At 41.2% G+C, this 21,546-nt stretch overlaps 1 protein-coding gene across 1 annotated transcript in view; it reads right to left on the bottom strand.

The window, feature by feature from the left end:
• IFNAR2 (interferon alpha and beta receptor subunit 2) overlaps nt 1-21,546 on the bottom strand; it is a 255,966-nt gene that overhangs the window by 125,037 nt on the left and 109,383 nt on the right. The window contains exon 3 of the mRNA XM_053705967.1: nt 5,224-5,344. Coding sequence (XP_053561942.1) covers nt 5,224-5,344 — 121 coding nt within the window. The remainder of the gene's footprint in view (nt 1-5,223; nt 5,345-21,546) is intronic.

The raw sequence follows: 21,546 nt of genomic DNA on the forward strand, positions 1-21,546 counted from the left end.
ATCTATCACAGAATCTGAAAACCCACGCTTTGATAGAATCAAGCGTTCAATCCCCAAGCCGTCAGCTGGAGGGAGACCAGATTTGGATGTTCGAATGGACCCTGAACAAGAAGGTCCTGTCTCAAAGGTAGCTTCCATGGTGGAACCGATGACATATTCACCAGGTCTGCATACCAAGTCCTGCGTGGCCACGCAGGAGCTATCAAGATCACCGAGGCCCTCTCCTGTTTGATCCTGGCTACCAGCCTGGGAATGAGAGGAAACGGTGGAAATACATAAGCTAGGTTGAAGGTCCAAGGTGCTACTAGTGCATCTACTAGAGTCGCCTTGGGATCCCTGGATCTGGACCCGTAGCAAGGAACCTTGAAGTTCTGACGAGACGCCATCAGATCCATGTCTGGAATGCCCCATAATTGAGTTAGTTGGGCAAAGATCTCCGGGTGGAGTTCCCACTCCCCCGGATGGAATGTCTGACGACTCAGATAATCCGCTTCCCAGTTTTCCACACCTGGGATGTGGATCGCAGATAGGTGGCAGGAGTGATCCTCCGCCCATTGAATTATTTTGGTCACTTCTTTCATCGCCAGGGAACTCCTTGTTCCCCCCTGATGATTGATATACGCAACGGTCGTCATGTTGTCTGATTGGAATCTTATGAATCTGGCCTTTGCTAGCTGAGGCCAAGCCCTGAGAGCATTGAAGATAGCACTTAGTTCCAGAATGTTTATCGGGAGAAGAGACTCTTCCCGAGACCATAGTCCCTGAGCTTTCAGGGATTCCCAGACCGCGCCCCAGCCCACTAGACTGGCGTCGTTCGTGACAATGACCCACTCTGGTCTGCGGAAGCTCATTCCCTGGGATAGATGGTCCAGGGTCAGCCACCAACGGAGTGAATCTCTGGTCTTCTGATCTGCTTGAATCATTGGAGACAAGTCTGTATAGTCCCCATTCCACTGTTTGAGCATGCACAGTTGTAATGGTCTTAGATGAATTTGTGCAAAAGGAACTATGTCCATTGCTGCAACCATCAACCCTACTACTTCCATGCACTGCGCTATGGAAGGACGTGGAACAGAATGAAAAACTTGACAAGTGCTTAGAAGTTTTGACTTTCTGACCTCTGTCAGAAAAATCCTCATTTCTAAGGAATCTATTATTGTTCCCAAGAAGGGAACTCTTGTTGACGGAGACAGAGAACTTTTTTCTATGTTCACCTTCCATCCGTGTGATCTGAGAAAGGCCAGAACGATGTCTGTATGAGCCTTTGCTTTTGACAGGGACGACGCTTGTATTAGAATGTCGTCCAAGTACGGTACTACTGCAATGCCCCTTGGTCTTAGAACCGCTAGAAGGGACCCTAGTACCTTTGTGAAAATCCTTGGAGCAGTGGCTAACCCGAACGGGAGGACCACAAACTGGTAATGTTTGTCCAGAAAGGCGAACCTTAGGAACTGATGATGTTCCTTGTGGATAGGAATATGTAGGTACGCATCCTTTAGATCCACGGTAGTCATAAATTGACCTTCCTGGATAGTGGGTAGAATCGTTCGAATGGTTTCCATCTTGAACGATGGTACCCTGAGAAATTTGTTTAGGATCTTCAAATCCAAAATTGGTCTGAAAGTTCCCTCTTTTTTGGGAACTACGAACAGATTTGAATAAAATCCCATTCCTTGTTCCTTTATTGGAACTGGGTGTATCACTCCCATCTTTAACAGGTCTTCTACACAATGTAAGAACGCCTGTCTCTTTATTTGGTTTAAGGATAAGTGAGACATGTGGAACCTTCCCCTTGGGGGTAATTCCTTGAATTCCAGAAGATAACCCTGAGAAACTATTTCTAGTGCCCAGCGATCCTGAACATCTCTTGCCCAAGCCTGAGCAAAGAGAGAGAGTCTGCCCCCTACTAGATCCAGTCCCGGATCGGGGGCTACTCCTTCATGCTGTTTTGTTAGCAGCAGCAGGCTTCTTGGCCTGCTTACCCTTGTTCCAGCCTTGCATCGGTTTCCAGGCTGGTTTGGGTTGTGAGGCATTACCCTCTTGCTTAGAGGATGCAGAATTAGAGGCTGGTCCGTTCCTGAAATTGCGAAAGGAACGAAAATTAGACTTATTCTTGGCCTTGAAAGGCCTATCTTGTGGAAGGGTGTGGCCCTTTCCCCCAGTGATGTCTGAGATAATCTCTTTCAATTCTGGTCCAAATAGAGTTTTACCTTTGAAAGGGATGTTAAGCAATTTTGTCTTGGATGACACATCCGCTGACCAAGACTTTAGCCAAAGCGCTCTGCGCGCCACGATTGCAAACCCTGAATTTTTTGCCGCTAATCTAGCTAATTGCAAAGCGGCATCTAAAATAAAAGAGCCAACTTAAGTGCGTGAACTCTGTCCATAACTTCCTCATATGGAGTCTCTCTACCGAGCGACTTTTCTAGTTCCTCGAACAAGAACCACGCTGCTGTAGTGACAGGAACAATGCACGAAATGGGTTGTAGAAGGTAACCTTGCTGTACAAAAATCTTTTTAAGCAAACCCTCCAATTTTTTATCCATAGGATCTTTGAAAGCACAACTATCCTCGATAGGAATAGTAGTGAGCTTGTTTAGAGTAGAAACTGCCCCCTCGACCTTAGGGACTGTCTGCCATAAGTCCTTTCTGGGGTCGACCATAGGAAATAATTTCTTAAATATAGGGGTGGGAACAAAAGGTATGCCGGGCTTTTCCCACTCCTTATTCACTATGTCCGCCACCCGCTTGGGTATAGGAAAAGCGTCGGGGTGCACCGGAACCTCTAGGAACTTGTCCATCTTGCATAATTTCTCTGGAATGACCAAGTTGTCACAATCATCCAGAGTAGATAACACCTCCTTAAGCAGTGCGCGGAGATGTTCTAATTTAAATTTAAGTGTCACAACATCAGGTTCAGCTTGTTGAGAAATTTTTCCTGAATCTGAAATTTCCCCATCTGACAAAACCTCCCTCATGGCCACTTCAGATTGGTGTGAGGGTATGACAGAACAATTATCATCAGCGCCCTCCTGCTCTTCAGTGTTTAAAACAGAGCAATCGCGCTTTCTCTGATATGTAGGCATTTTGGATAAAATATTTGCTATGGAGTTATCCATTAGAGCCGTCAATTGTTGCATGGTAATAAGCATTGGCGCGCTAGATGTACTAGGGGCCTCCTGCGTGGGCAAAACTGGTGTAGACACAGTAGGAGATGATGTAGTATCATGTCTACTCCCCTCATCTGAGGAATCATCTTGGGCAATTTCATTATCTGTGGCAGTACTGTCCTTACTTTGTTTGGACACTATGGCACAATTAACACACAAATTTAAATGGGGAGACACATTGGCTTTCATACATATAGAACATAGCTTATCCGAAGGCACAGACATGTTAAACAGGCTTAAACTTGTCAATAAAGCACAAAAAAACGTTTTAAAACAAAACCGTTACTGTCTCTTTAAATTTTAAACAGAAAACACTTTATTACTGAATATGTGAAAAAGTATGAAGGAATTGTTCAATAATTTAAAAATTTCACCACAGTGTCTTAAAGCATTAAGAGTATTGCACACCAATTTTCAGAGCTTTAACCCTTAAAATAACGGAACTGGAGCCGTTTACAAATTTAACCCCTATACAGTCCCAGCTATAGCCTTTGCTGTGACCTAACCAAGCCCAGAGGGGAATACGATACCAAGTGACGCCTTCTAGAAACTTTTCCAGCTACTTTCAGATCCTCACACATGCATCTGCATGTCTTGCTCTCAAAAAACAACTGCGCAATAATGGCGCGAAAATGAGGCTCAGCCTACAACAGGGATGCCCAAATAAAGCAATCGATTTAGCCCATAAAAGTGTCTACCAGTTTTATAGCCCATATTAAGCCCTTTATTCTGTTTGCTTGACTAAGAAAATGGCTTACCGGTCCCCATGAGGGGAAATGACAGCCTTCCAGCATTACATGGTCTTGTTAGAAATATGGCTAGTCATACCTTAAGCAGAAAAGTCTGCTAACTGTTTCCCCCAACTGAAGTTACTTCATCTCAACAGTCCTATGTGGAAACAGCAATCGATTTTAGTTACTGTCTGCTAAAATCATCTTCCTCTCACAAACAGAAATCTTCATGCTTTTCTGTTTCAGAGTAAATAGTACATACCAGCACTATTTTAAAATAACAAACACTTGATAGAAGAATAAAAAACTACATTTAAACACCAAAAAACTCAACCATCTCCGTGGAGATGTTGCCTGTGCAACGGCAAAGAGAATGACTGGGGTGGGCGGAGCCTAGGAGGGACTATATGGCCAGCTTTGCTGGGACTCTTTGCCATTTCCTGTTGGGGAAGAGATATTCCCACAAGTAAGGATGACGCCGTGGACCGGACACACCAATGTTGGAGAAATTTACCATTGTGGTGGGGAGGAGGGAGCTCTTTTCCAGATTGACCTTCCAACAACGCGCCTAAAGATACTAGAGCAACTCTGTGTGTAACCAAAAGGGATACTTACATTTAGTCAACAATCAGCAAGTGCTACCCAGGTGCTGAACCAAAGATGGGCCGGCTTGTAAGCTTTACATTCCTGCTTTTTCAAATAAAGATAGCAAAAGAACAAAACTGCATGCTCTGAGTTATGAAAGAAAAAAAATTGGGTTCAGTATCCCTTTAAGCTCTGATATTGGTTCTTGACCAGTGTTCCCTTTAAGGCCAGTTTTGTGTGCGGCCCAGCAGTGAAACAGTTAATTAGGTCACCACACCCTGCAATTAGCAAACACTGCACAATGCGGATGACAAGGTATGGTTCTCTTGTTAACTGTTTCACTGCTGGGCTGCACACAAAACTGTCCTTAGAGGGAACACTGTTCTTGACCTCCTCTTAGTAGCGGGAAATATATCCCATATGTTATGGAGGCCTGTGGACCATCATCATTTTACGAAAGAAATAATATTTAGCAATGTATGATCTTCAATAAACATACCACTGACTATTTTCCCCTTAAAAGAATCTTGGTACAAATCTGCTATGGTAACCTAAAAAAGTGGGTGTATAAGTCAATGTCTGTCTAACCCAATACATATTTCTTTATTTTCTTCAGACCTTGGGGCCAGAAACAGCAAATACAAGTAAGGAGAGGTGAAAGTTGCTTATAAATGCCAAAAGTAGAAGTCAGATAAATCAGTGTAGAATCCACAATATACTTAGTAAAATTATCTTACTTTTTAAACCATACAGAATAGTAGGTGGAAGATTCACTCCTTTCATCCTCCCAGGTCAAGTTATGTTGAAAATTTTCAGAAATGAGTCTGACGTTCTTTGGTGGTTTCTGAATAGATGATACTGCAAAAAAATAATAATACCTGCATTGTTTTTTTTAAACAACAATAAAGGTATTGTATAAAGTAAATAAAGAAATATTAACTCTGAGAAAGCTTAACATTATGTCGATTGTGGCACTCAGTCATTTGTTAATAGCACTTGGAGTAATGTACAGAGGACTGGCATGGCCTTTGGTTCTTCCCATATCAAACCATACAACATTACTTGAGAAACACCATACCAGATGATAGGAAACCCAAATCAACAGGCTGCAACTAGAGATATGGGAGGGAAATAACTAGAGATGAACCGAAATAAAAAATCTGGACCGAAACCGAAAATTCAGGATGCCCTTGGCCGAAAATGACTTTTTTCAAAAATTATTTTAAAATATTTTTTTGCTATATTTTTATTAGAGTTTTTAATGCATTTAATGAATCAGAAATGAAAAACTACAAGCCAATAAAATAAATACCATTAGCCACACTTTTATTGAAAGTAACACACCGAAATTGGACAGAAAAAATAACTTAGAAACAGATCTAACAGATTTTTATTTATATTGCTTTTTAAGTTATATATGACTGAATGAAGAATAATATAATGTTGCTAATTTAATATAAATATACATTCTTCAATCACCAGCTCCTCCTGGAGTGCTTGTGTCATTTTACAATTTAAAAAAAAACAAAATTTATGCTTACCTGATAAATGTATTTATTTCTTGACACGGTGAGTCCACGGATCATCATCAATTACTGTTGGAAATATCACTCCTGGCCAGCAGGAGGAGGCAAAGAGCACCACAGCAGAGCTGTTAAATATCACTTCCCTTCCCACAACCCCCAGTCATTCGACCGAAGGAAAAGGAGAGAAAGGAAAGACCACAAGGTGCAGAGGTGTCTGAGGTTTATATAAAAAAAAATGTCTGAAAAACAGGGAGGGCCGTGGACTCATTGTGTCAAGAAATAAATAAATGTATCAGGTAAAGTCCACAGATCATCATCAATTACTGTTGTGAATCAATACCCAAGTTAGAGGACACAGATGATAAGAGAGGGACAATACAGGTAACCTAAACAGAAGACACCACTGCTTGAAGAACCTTTCTCCCAAAGGACGCCTCGGCTGAGGCAAAAATGTCAGATCTGATCAACAGTCGGCTCATCTTGAAGGCCTACGAGGAAGACACCGCCCTGGCGGAATGAGCTATAATTCTCTCCGAAGGCTGCTGTACAGCCGTCTCATATTCCAAACAAATAATACTTCTCAACCAAAGAGAAGAGAAGTGGCAGTAGCTTGTTGACCTTTAAGAGTCCCAGAAAAGCAAACAAAACAAAGCAGAAGACTGAAGAAGTCAGTTGTAGCCAGCAAGTAGATGTTAGGAGCACAACGTCTAAGTTGTGTATTAGACGATCCTCATGAGAGGATTAGGACAGAGAAAAGGAACAACAATTTCCTGCTCTAAACCATTTTAGGAAGAAAAAACAAACTTGGTACGAAGAACTGCCTTATCTGAATGAAATATGAGATAAGGAGCATCACACTGCAAGCCGAGAGTCCGAAACTCTTCGAGCAGAATAGAACGTGGAAATAAAGAAAACCTTTCAAGGTAAAAATTAAATATCTCGGAAATGCAATGGCTGAACCTTAGCCTGTTGCAAAAATTAAAAAACAAAGAAAGGTTCCAACAGGAACAACCGACTAAAATAAAGGCCTGAAGTAAGCAGGGCCTGACAAGAGTACACATCTGGAACATCCGCCAGACATGTGTAATGAGAGAAAAGCAGAAATGTAACTTTGCCAGACCCTGACAATCCTTCTACAGACCTTCCTGGAGAAAAGAGAACATCCTAGGATCCTGACTCTACTTTCAAGAGTAACCCTTGGAATCTCCCCCCTAAGGTACTCACATCATACCCTATGGAAAAATACCAGTAACAGACTTGTGATCCTGAATCAAGGTCACAATGGCCACTGCAGAAAAACCATGCATAGACAAAACTAAGTGTTCAAAACACCAAACAAAGTCTTAGTGAATACAAGTTTGGATGAAGGAAGGACCCAAATAGGAATGTCCTTCCTCAGGCACAACCTTCATGGAGGAAGAGATTACATCCCAAAGGCTCATATTAGGACAGCTTGCTGACCTCCAAACCTATAAAAAGGTATCTAGGAAGCTAGTCGTACTTAGACAAGGGTTAATCTGGAGAGTTTAGAAAGAGTGCCCGGATAAAAGGTCTGACTTCTCCAAAAGTCTGCTCCCAGCATTCCCTCCAGGAATAAAAAGAAGGAAAAAAGCAATAGTGAGCGTCTGCCCACTCTAGGTTCCTCCCAGGTGGTTTATGCAAACTATTGAGGAAAAAAAGTTCCAACTAGAACCTGAAAAACCGGGTTAAGGACAACTGATCAACAGCACATTGCATATCGATTTAAACTCCAAGAGGAATTGGAAAACAGACTCCTCCTGAGTCCATAGTCCCTAGCCCAAATGGCTGGCGACCATTGCACTATCATCCAGGCAGGTCACCAGGGTAAGAACCCTGACTCCTCTGAGAAAGCCTGTCTCCTAAGACAGATTCACCTGGACCCCGTATAACTATCCAAGCATACGTAACAGTAGAACTCTCGGATGGAACGTGCAAAAGGATGATGTCAAACAAAATGACCATCAGACCATACCTTTAAGCCACTGAAGGCCTAATAGAAATGTACAAAGAGGCCAGCTGGAAAATCCTTGAATTTCTGACCTTCTGTCAGAAAAAAAGTTAAGGGATATGGAAACTATTATGGTCCCTAAGAAAAACTACCCCTGTAGTTGGAACAAGGAAATGCTTTTCATATTCACTTCCCATCCATGGAAACGAAGAAAAGACAACAAGATCCCTGAATGAGAGTCTGCTTGATGGAAGAACTGCGCCTGAACCAACATGTTGTCCAGGAAGGACGCCAAACTGAAATGCTTTAACAGAATGACAAAACTCAGGAGCTTGAAGATACGATTCCTATGATCATCATGAACTGACCCTCTTACACCAAAGCAAGAATCGAACCAAAGGATTTGATTTTGAAGGATGAAATACTGAGAAAAACTAGTGGAGACACTTAAGGTCTAAGCTAGGACGAAAAGATCTCACACAAAGAAAACGTCTCTCTGCTATCTGGTCCTCAGATAAAAACTGACAGATGGAATCTGCGCCTGGGAGTAAGGGTTTGATTCTATTTATAAACCCTGAGTCACTAAGTCCGCCGTCTATCCAGAACAGCTCATACCCATGTTTGAAGAAAAACACAGAGCATCAGACTCCCAATGGTTCTGTATTGAAGGCAAACCTTTCATCTCTTAGATCAGGATCAAACAAGGTCTTACCCTCTTAAGGAAACACCAGAAATCTGGGCTCAGAAGAAAAATCTAAAAAGGAGTTTGAAAGTGTGAGGACTCGATACACAACGCTCCACGGGCTAGCACAGTAAAGCCAGATAACTTAGCCCCTGGCTTAATGGCTAGCCTGGAAACACCAGACATAAAGGAATTGGCTCAGGAGCCTTAATTCTGTTCTGTAGCTCTTCAAAAGGAACTCAACCCAAATGAGATCAGGCAAAGTGACGCATCAATAAGATGCTGCACTTGCAACAGAGGCAATACAAACCTCCATAAAAGTCCTTAGCCAAGTCCATTGATCCTAAAAAGAGCAGCTATCCTCTAAAGGGATTGAAATTCTCTAACCAGGATAGAAAAGGCCTCTTCCACTAAAGGCACCGTGCCCTGGCTAAATCTTCTTTAAGGAGATAAGGAAAAAGAAAACCCTGACTTCTCCCATTCCTGGATAAAAACTCCAAGCACAGACTGGAACAGGAAACATATCCCCAGAGAAGAAACATCAAGCAACTATAAGGTTGACAAAATTCTGTGGGGACGACAACGATAGGAGTATCGGAGTTGCCGGTACAAGACAAAACCTCCTTTAACCATACACAAAGAAGATCAAGCTTAAATCTGAAGAATACCACTTCAGCATCAGATAAAGGAATTGTACTGTCCTAATCTGAGACTTCACACTCAGAGGCTACCGAAGCATCCTCATCATACCTATGAGGAAGGACAACCTGAAAAGCAGCAAGTGGACAGAAACCCTACTATCTGAATTCTAATTTTCCTCTTGCGAAATCCCTTATGATAGGAAAAACAGATAATGCCACAGGAATCGAAATTTCTGTAAGCAAATAACTCCTCTAGGAGATTGAGAGGAACCGCAGGCACTGCATGTGATGCCATAGGTGCTAGGGACGTTACAGGAGAAAGCTGTGGCACTGCCTAAACAGCATCATCCTAGGAGACAATGGGCTCAGAGGCAATGCTCTCTCTATCAAGAGATAAGCAAAAACATAGCAGGCAAATTACTGTATATTGTTTGCCCCAAAGAGAACAAACCACCAATTCACATACACTGCTTGCTCCTTCTGAAGTTAAGTCAGCGTGAATAACCAACAGCATTCTTTTCCACAAGAGCACAGGGAAGGACAGAAATATTTTAAAATTGAAAAGTTAAATATTGTCACTTAGGTAGTTAGCTGACACTTTAATAAAAAAAAAAATAAATAAAAAAAACAGAATTTATGCTTACCTGATAAATTACTTTCTCCAACGGTGTGTCCGGTCCACGGCGTCATCCTTACTTGTGGGATATTCTCTTCCCCAACAGGAAATGGCAAAGAGTCCCAGCAAAGCTGGTCACATGATCCCTCCTAGGCTCCGCCCACCCCAGTCATTCGACCGACGGACAGGAGGAAATATATATAGGAGAAACCATATGATACCGTGGTGACTGTAGTTAGAGAAAATAATTCATCAGACCGGATTAAAAAACCAGGGCGGGCCGTGGACCGGACACACCGTTGGAGAAAGTAATTTATCAGGTAAGCATAAATTCTGTTTTCTCCAACATTGGTGTGTCCGGTCCACGGCGTCATCCTTACTTGTGGGAACCAATACCAAAGTGTGCAGTGAAGACCAAGTCGCTGCCTTACATATCTGGTCAACAGAAGCCTCGTTCTTGAAGGCCCATGTGGAAGCCACAGCCCTAGTGGGGTGAGCTGTGATTCTTTCAGGAGGCTGCCGTCCGGCAGTCTCATAAGCCAATCGGATAATGCTTTTAAGCCAAAAGGAAAGAGAGGTAGAAGTCGCTTTTTGACCTCTCCTTTTACCAGAATAAACAACAAACAAGGAAGATGTTTGTCTGAAATCTTTAGTAGCCTCTAAATAGAATTTTAGAGCACGGACTACGTCCAAATTGTGTAACAAACGTTCCTTCTTTGAAACTGGATTCGGACACAAAGAAGGTACAACTATCTCCTGGTTAATATTTTTGTTGGAAACAACTTTCGGAAGAAAACCAGGCTTAGTACGCAAAACCACCTTATCTGCATGGAACACCAGATAGGGCGGAGAACACTGCAGAGCAGATAACTCTGAAACTCTTCTAGCAGAAGAAATTGCAACCAAAAACAAAAAACTTTCCAAGATAATAACTTAATATCTACGGAATGTAAGGGTTCAAACGGAACCCCTTGAAGAACTGAAAGAACTAGATTTAGACTCCAGGGAGGAGTCAAAGGTCTGTAAACAGGCTTGATCCTAACCAGAGCCTGAACAAATGCTTGAACATCTGGCACAGCTGCCAGTCTTTTGTGAAGTAAAACAGATAAAGCAGAGATCTGTCCCTTCAGAGAACTTGCAGATAATCCTTTCTCCAAACCTTCTTGTAGAAAGGATAGAATCTTAGGAATTTTTGTCTTGTTCCATGGGAATCCTTTAGATTCACACCAACAGATATATTTTTTCCATATTTTATGGTAAATTTTTCTAGTTACAGGCTTTCTAGCCTGAATCAGAGTATCTATTACAGAATCTGAAAACCCACGCGTTGATAAAATCAAGCGTTCAATCTCCAAGCCGTCAGTTGGAGGGAAACCAGATTCGGATGTTCGAATGGACCCTGAACAAGAAGGTCCTGTCTCAAAGGTAGCTTCCATGGTGGAGCCGATGACATATTCACCAGGTCTGCATACCAAGTCCTGCGTGGCCACGCAGGAGCTATCAAGATCACCGAGGCCCTCTCCTGATTGATCCTGGCTACCAGCCTGGGGATGAGAGGAAACGGTGGGAATACATAAGCTAGGTTGAAGGTCCAAGGTGCTACTAGTGCATCTACTAGAGTCGCCTTGGGATCCCTGGATCTGGACCCGTAGCAAGGAACCTTGAAGTTCTGACGAGACGCCATCAGATCCATGTCTGGAATGCCCCATAATTGAGTTATTTGGGCAAAGATTTCCGGATGGAGTTCCCACTCCCCCGGATGGAATGTCTGACGACTCAGAAAATCCGCTTCCCAATTTTCCACTCCTGGGATGTGGATCGCAGACAAGTGGCAGGAGTGATCCTCCGCCCATTGAATTATCTTGGTCACTTCTTTCATCGCCAGGGAACTCCTTGTTCCCCCCTGATGATTGATATATGCAACAGTCGTCATGTTGTCTGACTGAAACCTTATGAATTTGGCCTTTGCAAGTTGAGGCCAAGCTCTGAGAGCATTGAATATCGCTCTCAGTTCCAGAATGTTTATCGGGAGAAGAGACTCTTCCCGAGACCATAGACCCTGAGCTTTCAGGGATTCCCAGACCGCGCCCCAGCCCACTAGGCTGGCGTCGGTCGTGACAATGACCCACTCTGGTCTGCGGAAGCTCATTCCCTGTGACAGATTGTCCAGGGTCAGCCACCAACGGAGTGAATCTCTGGTCTTTTGATCTACTTGAATCGTCGGAGACAAGTCTGTATAATCCCCATTCCACTGTCTGACATGCACAGTTGTAATGGTCTTAGATGAATTCGTGCAAAAGGAACTATGTCCATTGTTGCAACCATCAATCCTATTACTTCCATGCACTGCGCTATGGAAGGACGAGGAACAGAGTGAAGTACTTGACAAGAGCTTAGAAGTTTTGATTTTCTGACCTCTGTCAGAAAAATCCTCATTTCTAAGGAATCTATTATTGTTCCCAAGAAGGGAACTCTTGTTGACGGGGACAGAGAACTTTTTTCTTTGTTCACCTTCCATCCGTGAGATCTGAGAAAGGCTAGGACGATGTCCGTATGAGCCTTTGCTTTTGACATGGACGACGCTTGAATCAGGATGTCGTCCAAGTAAGGTACTACTGCAATGCCCCTTGGTCTTAGAACCGCTAGAAGGGAGCCTAGTACCTTTGTGAAAATCCTTGGAGCAGTGGCTAATCCGAATGGAAGTGCCACAAACTGGTAATGCTTGTCCAGAAAAGCAAACCTTAGGAACTGATGATGTTCCTTGTGGATAGGAATATGTAGGTACGCATCCTTTAAATCCACGGTAGTCATAAATTGATTTTCCTGGATAGTAGGTAGGATCGTTCGAATAGTTTCCATTTTGAACGATGGTACCCTGAGAAATTTGTTTAGGATCTTTAGATCCAAAATTGGTCTGAATGTTCCCTCTTTTTTGGGAACTATGAACAGATTGGAATAAAATCCCATTCCTTGTTCTCTTATTGGAACTGGATGTATCACTCTTATCTTTAACAGGTCTTCTACACAATGTAAGAATGCCTGTCTCTTTATTTGGTTTGAAGATAATTGAGACCTGTGGAACCTTCCCCTTGGGGGTAGTTCCTTGAATTCCAGGAGATAACCTTGAGAAACTATTTCTAGTGCCCAAGGATCCTGAACATCTCTTGCCCAAGCCTGAGCAAAGAGAGAAAGTCTGCCCCCCACTAGATCCGGTCCCGGATCGGGGGCTATCCCTTCATGCTGTTTTGGTAGCAGTGGTAGGCTTCTTGGCCTGCTTACCCTTGTTCCAGCCTTGCATTGGTTTCCAGGCTGGTTTGGGTTGTGAAGTATTACCCTCTTGCTTAGAGGATACAGAATTAGAGACTGGTCCGTTTCTGCGAAAGGGACGAAAATTAGGCTTATTTTTAGCCTTAAAAGACCTATCCTGTGGGAGGGCGTGGCCCTTTCCCCCAGTGATGTCTGAAATAATCTCTTTCAAATCAGGTCCAAATAATGTTTTACCTTTGAAAGGAATGTTAAGCAATTTTGTCTTGGAAGACACATCCGCTGACCAAGACTTTAGCCAAAGCGCTCTGCGCGCCACAATAGCAAACCCTGAATTTTTCGCCGCTAATCTAGCTAATTGCAAAGCGGCATCTAAAACAAAATAGTTAGCCAATTTAAGTGCTTGAACTCTGTCCATAACCTCCTCATACGAAGATTCTTTACTGAGCGATTTTTCTAGTTCCTCGAACCAGAAACACGCTGCCGTAGTGACAGGAACAATGCATGAAATTGGTTGTAGAAGGTAACCTTGCTGTACAAAAATCTTTTTAAGCAAACCCTCTAATTTCTTATCCATAGGATCTTTGAAAGCACAACTATCTTCGATAGGAATAGTAGTGCCTTTGTTTAGAGTAGAAACCGCCCCCTCGACCTTGGGGACTGTCTGCCATAAGTCCTTTCTGGGGTCGACTATAGGAAATAATTTCTTAAATATAGGGGGGGGGGGGGGGACAAAAGGTATGCCGGGCCTTTCCCACTCTTTATTTACTATGTCCGCCACCCGCTTGGGTATAGGAAAAGCGTCGGGGGGCACCGGAACCTCTAGGAACTTGTCCATCTTACATCATTTCTCTGGAATGACCAAATTGTCACAATCATCCAGAGTAGATAACACCTCCTTAAGCAGTGTGCGGAGATGTTCTAATTTAAATTTAAATGTCACAACATCAGGTTCAGCTTGATGAGAAATTTTTCCTGAATCTGAGATTTCTCCATCAGACAAAACCTCCCTCATGGCCCCTTGAGATTGGTGTGAGGGTATGTCAGAACAGTTATCATCAGCGTCCTCTTGCTCTTCAGTGTTTAAAACAGAGCAATCGCGCTTTCTCTGATAAGTAGGCATTTTGGATAAAAGATTTGCTATGGAGTTATCCATTACAGCCGTTAATTGTTGCATGGTAATAAGTATTGGCGCACTAGATGTACTAGGGGCCTCCTGTGTGGGCATAACTGGTGTAGACACAGTAGGGGATGATGTAGTATCATGTTTACTCCCCTCATTTGAGGAATCATCTTGGGCAATATCATTATCTGTGGCATTACTGTCCTTACTTTGTTTGGACACTATGGCACAATTATCACATAAATTTAAATGGGGAGACACATTGGCTTTCATACATATAGAACATAGCTTATCTGATGGTACAGACATGTTAAACAGGCTTAAACTTGTCAACAAAGCACAAAAAAAGTTTTAAAAAAAAACCGTTACTGTCACTTTAAATTTCAAACTGAAAACACTTTATTACTGAATATGTGAAAAAGTATGAAGGAATTGTTCAAAATTCACCAAAATTTCACCACAGTGTCTTAAAGCATTAAAAGTATTGCACACCAAATTTCAGAGCTTTAACCCTTAAATTAACGAAACCGGTTTTTACATTTAACCCCTATACAGTCCCAGAATGAGGCTCTGTCTATAACTAGAAAGGCCCCCATCTGAAAAAGGTGTCCAACACAGTGCCTGCCGTTTTTCTAAACGTTCCCCAAGATTATAATACCAATAATTAGTTAGAATCTGCATAATATGCCTAGTAAAGCAATTGTTTTAGCCCAGAAAAATTAAATTAACGGAACCGGAGCCGTTTTTACATTTAACCCCTATACAGTCCCAGCTATATGCTTTGCTGAGACCCAACCAAGCCCAGAGGGGAATACGATACCAAATGACGCCTTCTATAAGCTTTTTCAGTGATTCTTAGCTCCTGACACATGCATCTGCATGCCTTGCTCTCCAAAAACAACTGCGCATTAATGGCGCGAAAATGAGGCTCTGTCTATAACTAGAAAGGCCCCCATCTGAAAAAGGCGTCCAACACAGTGCCTGCCGTTTTTCTAAACGTTCCCCAAGATTATAATACCAATTATTAGTTAGAATCTGCATAATATGCCTAGTAAAGCAATCGTTTTAGCCCAGAAAAATGTCTACCAGTTTTTAAGCCCTTTTTGAAGCCCTTTATTCTTTTTATGTTTAACTAAGAAAATGGCTTACCGGTCCCCATGAGGGGAAATGACAGCCTTCCAGCATTACATGGTCTTGTTAGAAATATGGCTAGTCATACCTTAAGCAGAAAAGTCTGCTAACTGTTTCCCCCAACTGAAGTTACTTCATCTCAACAGTCCTGTGTGGAAACAGCAATCGATTTTAGTTACTGTCTGCTAAAATCATCTTCCTCTTACAAACAGAAATCTTCATCCTTTTCTGTTTCAGAGTAAATACCATACCAGCCCTATTTTAAAATAACAAACACTTGATAGAAGAATAAAACTACATTTAAACACCAAAAAACTCTTAACCATCTCCGTGGAGATGTTGCCTGTGCAACGGCAAAGAGAATGACTGGGGTGGGCGGAGCCTAGGAGGGATCATGTGACCATTTTTGCTGGGACTCTTTGCCATTTCCTGTTGGGGAAAGAGAATATCCCACAAGTAAGGATGACGCCGTGGACACACCAATGTTGGAGAAACAGATTGCATAGAGAAAACAATTTGTGCCAAACATAACATGAATGTCAGAATATGTCATGAAGAAATAAAAATATACTCTTTAATTAATTAGGTATTGAAAACTGTCACTTTAAAAAAGGAAAGTTATTATTTCATAGCATATAATACCCGATTAACAAGACATGACTCAAACAAAAGCTTGCACAGCGCGCTAAGCACAAGGAAAGTTTCTCATGCAAGATATAAAAGAGTTACTTGCTATTTACTGAGAAATAAAGCACAGAGGATGCCTGCTATCCAAACTTCAAGGACTATACTGAGTTAAACAAGGACCTAGATCCGGCCCTGCCGTCTTAACATAAAAATAATAAATTGGTCCCCTCGCAGCAACATAAGAGGATCACACATAAGCCCATAAAATTTACATTTGCTTATAGCAAAAAACAAGCCTCATACAACTTTTAACCCTTTTATCACCATTAAAGAGGGAACAGCGTCTCCCACATCAAGTGCCTGCACACTGCCATGAGTAATATCCTAGCAGGATATATATTGTGTCCCCATAAAATCTGCAGGAGTCTATAAAGTGCACCATCTCCCTCCTTAGAAGACAAAAGGGCACTTACCTGCATCGGGCCGTCCGGCAGCAGGACAGCTCACTAGGTTTGAGAGGCATTCTCCCTCACATGGACCTGTAGAAAAGAAAAAAGACTGAATAATCTTACTCCAGCTTTCAAGTTAGGGCAGCAACAACTATTTGGGAGGCGCAGTGAGGATTATACCCCACAAGTTCCCAATTGCTTAAAAGCCACCACTGCTCTACTGAAGAGACTGACATGGGCTATGGCTAAACCCCAGGAAGGAACAGAACAAATTTGCTCTGCTCTAAAATAAAAAAATCTTGATTGAAGAATCTTCTTTCAGACACCAAAACTTTACCACCTCCTTGCTTTTAACATAGTCAAAGAGAATGACTGGGGGTTGTGGGAAGGGAAGTGATACTTAACAGCTCTGCTGTGGTGCTCTTTGCCTCCTCCTGCTGGCCAGGAGTGATATTCCCAACAGTAATTGATGATGATCCGTGGACTCACTGTGTCATTAGAAAGAAATACCTTTCATTTCTCTCTGTAAAATGTTCCAGGAAATCATTTAACACTTTGTCCAGTTTACTTTAGGGTGTTTATTTGTTTTAATATTTAAGTTCAGTCTAACCCTATGCCCCTTGTTTTTAGCCAGTGTTTGTTTGAATAAAAATAAAATCACTGTATTTTCATTCTTTGCTACACTCCAATAAACAGTATGTAGGCTGGTTATAATGAAGAATTAATGATCGTTATGAAGTTGGAAAAAGTTTTATATTCTGCCGATTATGGCACAAGAAGCATTTCTCCATAACAAAATCTGTTTAATACACCAATTCAAGCCATAACTGTTTAGGGATTTAAAATGTCGAAGCTTTGTCTATTTATGCAATTATAATTCAGCATTGTGTGGAGGAAGAGTTGCTCCGGTACAGCAATTTAGCTCAGTTAGAGACAACTGAGGTTTTATTTACAGCAGCCTAACACAGAGCAAACCCCTTCTACCTCCCCACACTACACAGCTGTAAATCAAACCTCCAATTTCTCTAAGGGAGCTGAACCAGAGCAACTCTTCTTCCACACTAACAGCACTAAACCAACAGTACACCAGAGCCTTTCAAGATGTTCAGGTTCTGCAGAAAGAAGAACCGCTCTAGGTAGTAAAGGAGGGAGGAGGCTGTGCTGCAGTGACTTCATGCATGAGTGGCATTGTGGGAAATGTAGTTGCTAACCAAATGGCCTAGAAGGCCTCTAGCTGCACTGGCCTTAATTTTAGGTGCGGGTAGATGCAGTAAGTGGTGGCCAGCAAGTGTAGGTGTGGGGCAGATAGAGCATGCAATTTTCGCCCGGTTTGCCCCTCTTTCAGCCCGAATGAGATAGGCCTATTTTCGGCCATAATTTTGGTGCATCCCTAGTAATAACCATTAAAAGGTTCAGTAAAGTCATAATTAGACATTCATGATTTAGATAGAACATTATCATTTTAAACAACTTTCCAATTTACTTAGATTATATACTTGCTTAAAGGTTTATGTAGGAAAGCTCAGGAGCCGCAAAGAACCTAGGTTTTAGCTACTGATTGGTAGCTGCATATATATATATATATATATATATATATACACACAGATTGTCATTGGCTCACCCATGTGTTAAGTTAGAAACCAGTAGTGCACTGCTGCTCCTTCAACAAATGATACCATGAGAATGAAGCAAATTTGATAATAGAAGTAAACTGGAAAGTTGTTTAACATTGTATGTTCTACCTAAATCATGAAATGTTGGCTTTAAATTGCTCTTTAAGTCTGATGTGGAATTTGATGTAGAAGTATATTTGCTAATGGATGTATATTATAAATGGATAGCATTCCAGCAAAACTGCTGCCGTACTCCTGACACATGCACGCTCATGAGCTTACTTCCCTGCTTTTCAACAAAACATACCAAGAGAACAAAGAAAATTTGATAATAGAAGTAAAATTTAGAAAGTTGTATAAAATTTTATGCTCTGTCTGAATCATGAAAAAAAATGGGTTTCATATCCCGTTAAGTAATGAGGAAAAAAAAAAAAAAAACACCTTTGTGAACAGCTGAAAGTAGTAATTGTTTTTAACAGCCATTTTAACAAACGGATTAACTGATTGCAAATTAAACTTTAATCAGGCATTTATTGTAAGAGAGTCTATGAGTAACGAAACGCGTAAGACTACTTGCCTGCAGGTCTCATGTCTAGCCTTTCTGATTTTTTTATTTTATTGGATGTAACACTACCATACTGTGGTTTTATATTTTCTCCAAATAAAAAAATCTTACTGGAGCTCCTTTATTCCAATATGGTTTTAAATGGTAATAAATACTTGTTTCTTTGTTTTTTTTTGTTTTTTTTTTTCCATTTAGCTTAGTGTGTGTTAGAAGTACAATGAGTTTCTTGCTCATTGATCATAACCAAAATGTGCAAAGAAAAATCTGCTTAACTCCTGCATGACATGGATGTACCATGTATGTCACGTGTTCTTAAGGGTTTTTGGGCCTTTAATAGCACAGTTCTTAAAATCCAGGAGGCAATGGGCTATAGCATCAGTGAGAGCTACTCTATTTAACCCCTTCAGCTGAAAATGAGTCTTAAAAAAAAAAAAAATTGTAAGATATGGAACATTATTTAATTAAATACAATTCTCAAATTAATTTATACGCAAGATGGACATGCATATTGAAGTAAAACAAGAAGTGTTTAAAAATGGTTTAAATTGCAAAAAAAGTGTAATGTTTTGCTTGTAATGTAATATAAAGCTATAAACCTAAAAAGCATATATTTTATCTAATCAGGTCGTGTTTCATCTTTAAATTCTATCAGAGTTTTGTGTGTGCGCACGTATGTGTGCAGTGTGGTTGGATGAGCCATAGTAATTCAGTGATTTAGATGCCAAATGAGAAGACTATTAGCAATAATTCTTTATTATTTGGCTAACATTGCATTTACAGACACAAGCTTTTAAATTGAAACAAAGAAAAGTTAAAAGGGCAGAAGGTGATAAAGACTATCCTGTATAACTTATTATAAGTCTTCTTGGGTTTCATGGTTTATAGATTTTTGGAAACACAGAAAAAGTCCCCATGCTAGGAAAGCACCAGACTATCCTTTTTTGGGATGTGTGTAGGTAAATATGTAATTAGTTGTCTAAGTGTGGGTGTTATATTGCAGAAACCAGCCACAAACTACAATTAAAATTCAATTATAAAAGTCAAGATTGCACTCCAGTTTGCACACCATTTTATACAAACCTCAGAATCATTCTTCAAAGGCAATTTCAAGAACTCCTGGCAACCAAAAATATTTGTAATGAGGATAATGGACTATCACTATAAAGGCTGAACTGAGTGGATCCTGGCTTATTTAAAGGGACAGAAAAGTCAAAATTAAACTTTCACGATTTAGATAGAGCAAATCACTTTGATTATCTAAATGTGCGCAGTCTTTTTTTTTTAAGGTTTCAAAAGCTTTATTAAGAGCAAATGTATAACAAACATAGCAAGTGGCAAATTACATTCACTAAAATGTCTCGTAGAATGAAATAAGATATGCAAAATGTCCATACTCCGATCCTCTCTGCAGTGTTGGCGATAGAGGGATCAGAGGGGCTTCATGTCCTATTAAATATGAAAACACAGTGCAAACAAATATACAAAAACAAAAGTGTATCGAAATAACAGTTAGGTTTACAGCAAAACTTGCACATTGAAAATGAATATGTGAACGAAGTGGGAGGGCGTCACCCGCCAGCTCCAGCAGTACAGAACAGAAAACCTCCCATTGCTCTGGTCTGTCAGGGAAGTATAGCGTTTTTAGGTTCTGAGTTGTGGATTAGTTGTGATTCTAGTGGGTATTGAAAGGTTGCCCCCCATTAAGCTATGTCGAAAGGTCCCAGGTTTCTCTATTACCACAGTGATTAAAGACTCGCAAATGTCTCCCCAGATGGTCCACCACCCCATAAAGCGGTCCTGAATGAATACTTTAACTTGTAGATTGAGTGCCACCATCTGCCCAAAGTGACAGCATGTACTCTTGAGTGTCGGTAGAGCCCTGCACCATGTGGTGATATCTTTCAACGTGAAGTAGCATGGCGACTTGTTGTTTCCAATCTGCCAATGTCAGGATAATTTGAGATTTCCAATTTTTAGAAATTAACATTTTGGCACTGTTGAGCATGATCATTAACAGGGCTTTATGTTCCTTTCTCTCAATTATGGGTAGTGACAAATATAAGAGGATCTTAGGGTCATTGGGCAAGGTGTAGCCCAATGTGTCTTTTATGTAGGAAAAAATCTTGGTCCAGTATGTGTCAAGTGTAGACATTTATTATTTTTTTGTTGCTTGGAAAGCTATCTGCCATTCCTGAAATGTGATGTCTGTATTTAGTTCTCTTTCCCATGCCTTAACGTATGTAGGAAGAGCGTGTATGTTTTCGAGTAGAAGAAGTTTGTATAGTTTTGAGATTGCATGCTGTGTGGCTTTTTTTTTGTAGGCAAAGGGTTTCAAAGGGAGTAATCGGCCTTGTGAAGTGTTGTTTATGTTGGTGCGTGGATAGGTAATGAGCCATTTGAGTGTGTGTGAACCAGTTCATTGGTGTATTGGGCAGCTGTTTCTGTATATCACAAAGCTTCTTAAGTTTGTGCAGATAACACTATTTCTCCTATGTATACAGGCTGGTTTGACCTGATTTCCTTGAAATCCCAGGGCACTGCAGGGTTATTGCAAATAGGTGTATGTGGCGAAGTGATGCTGGATATGTGTGGCGAAGTGTTTAAAATTTTGTCCCAAATTTGGAAAAAAATCTAAGAGGATAATCGGCCACTGCCTTTGGCCTGTGTTTTGCATTAAGCCATGCTGTCAGGCCTGCATTAATCGTGTTCAATATGTCACAATCTAATTGGACCCACTTTTTATTTGGGTCATTCTGACACCAGTCTAGCAATCTACCTAATGTGATCGCCTGTTTGTACACAGCGATATGTGGTACTCCTAGCCCCCCTCTATCTTTTGGGAAGTATAGTGAAC

Source organism: Bombina bombina, chromosome 3 (genome assembly GCF_027579735.1).
Source record: "Bombina bombina isolate aBomBom1 chromosome 3, aBomBom1.pri, whole genome shotgun sequence".
Lineage (NCBI taxonomy): Eukaryota > Metazoa > Chordata > Amphibia > Anura > Bombinatoridae > Bombina > Bombina bombina.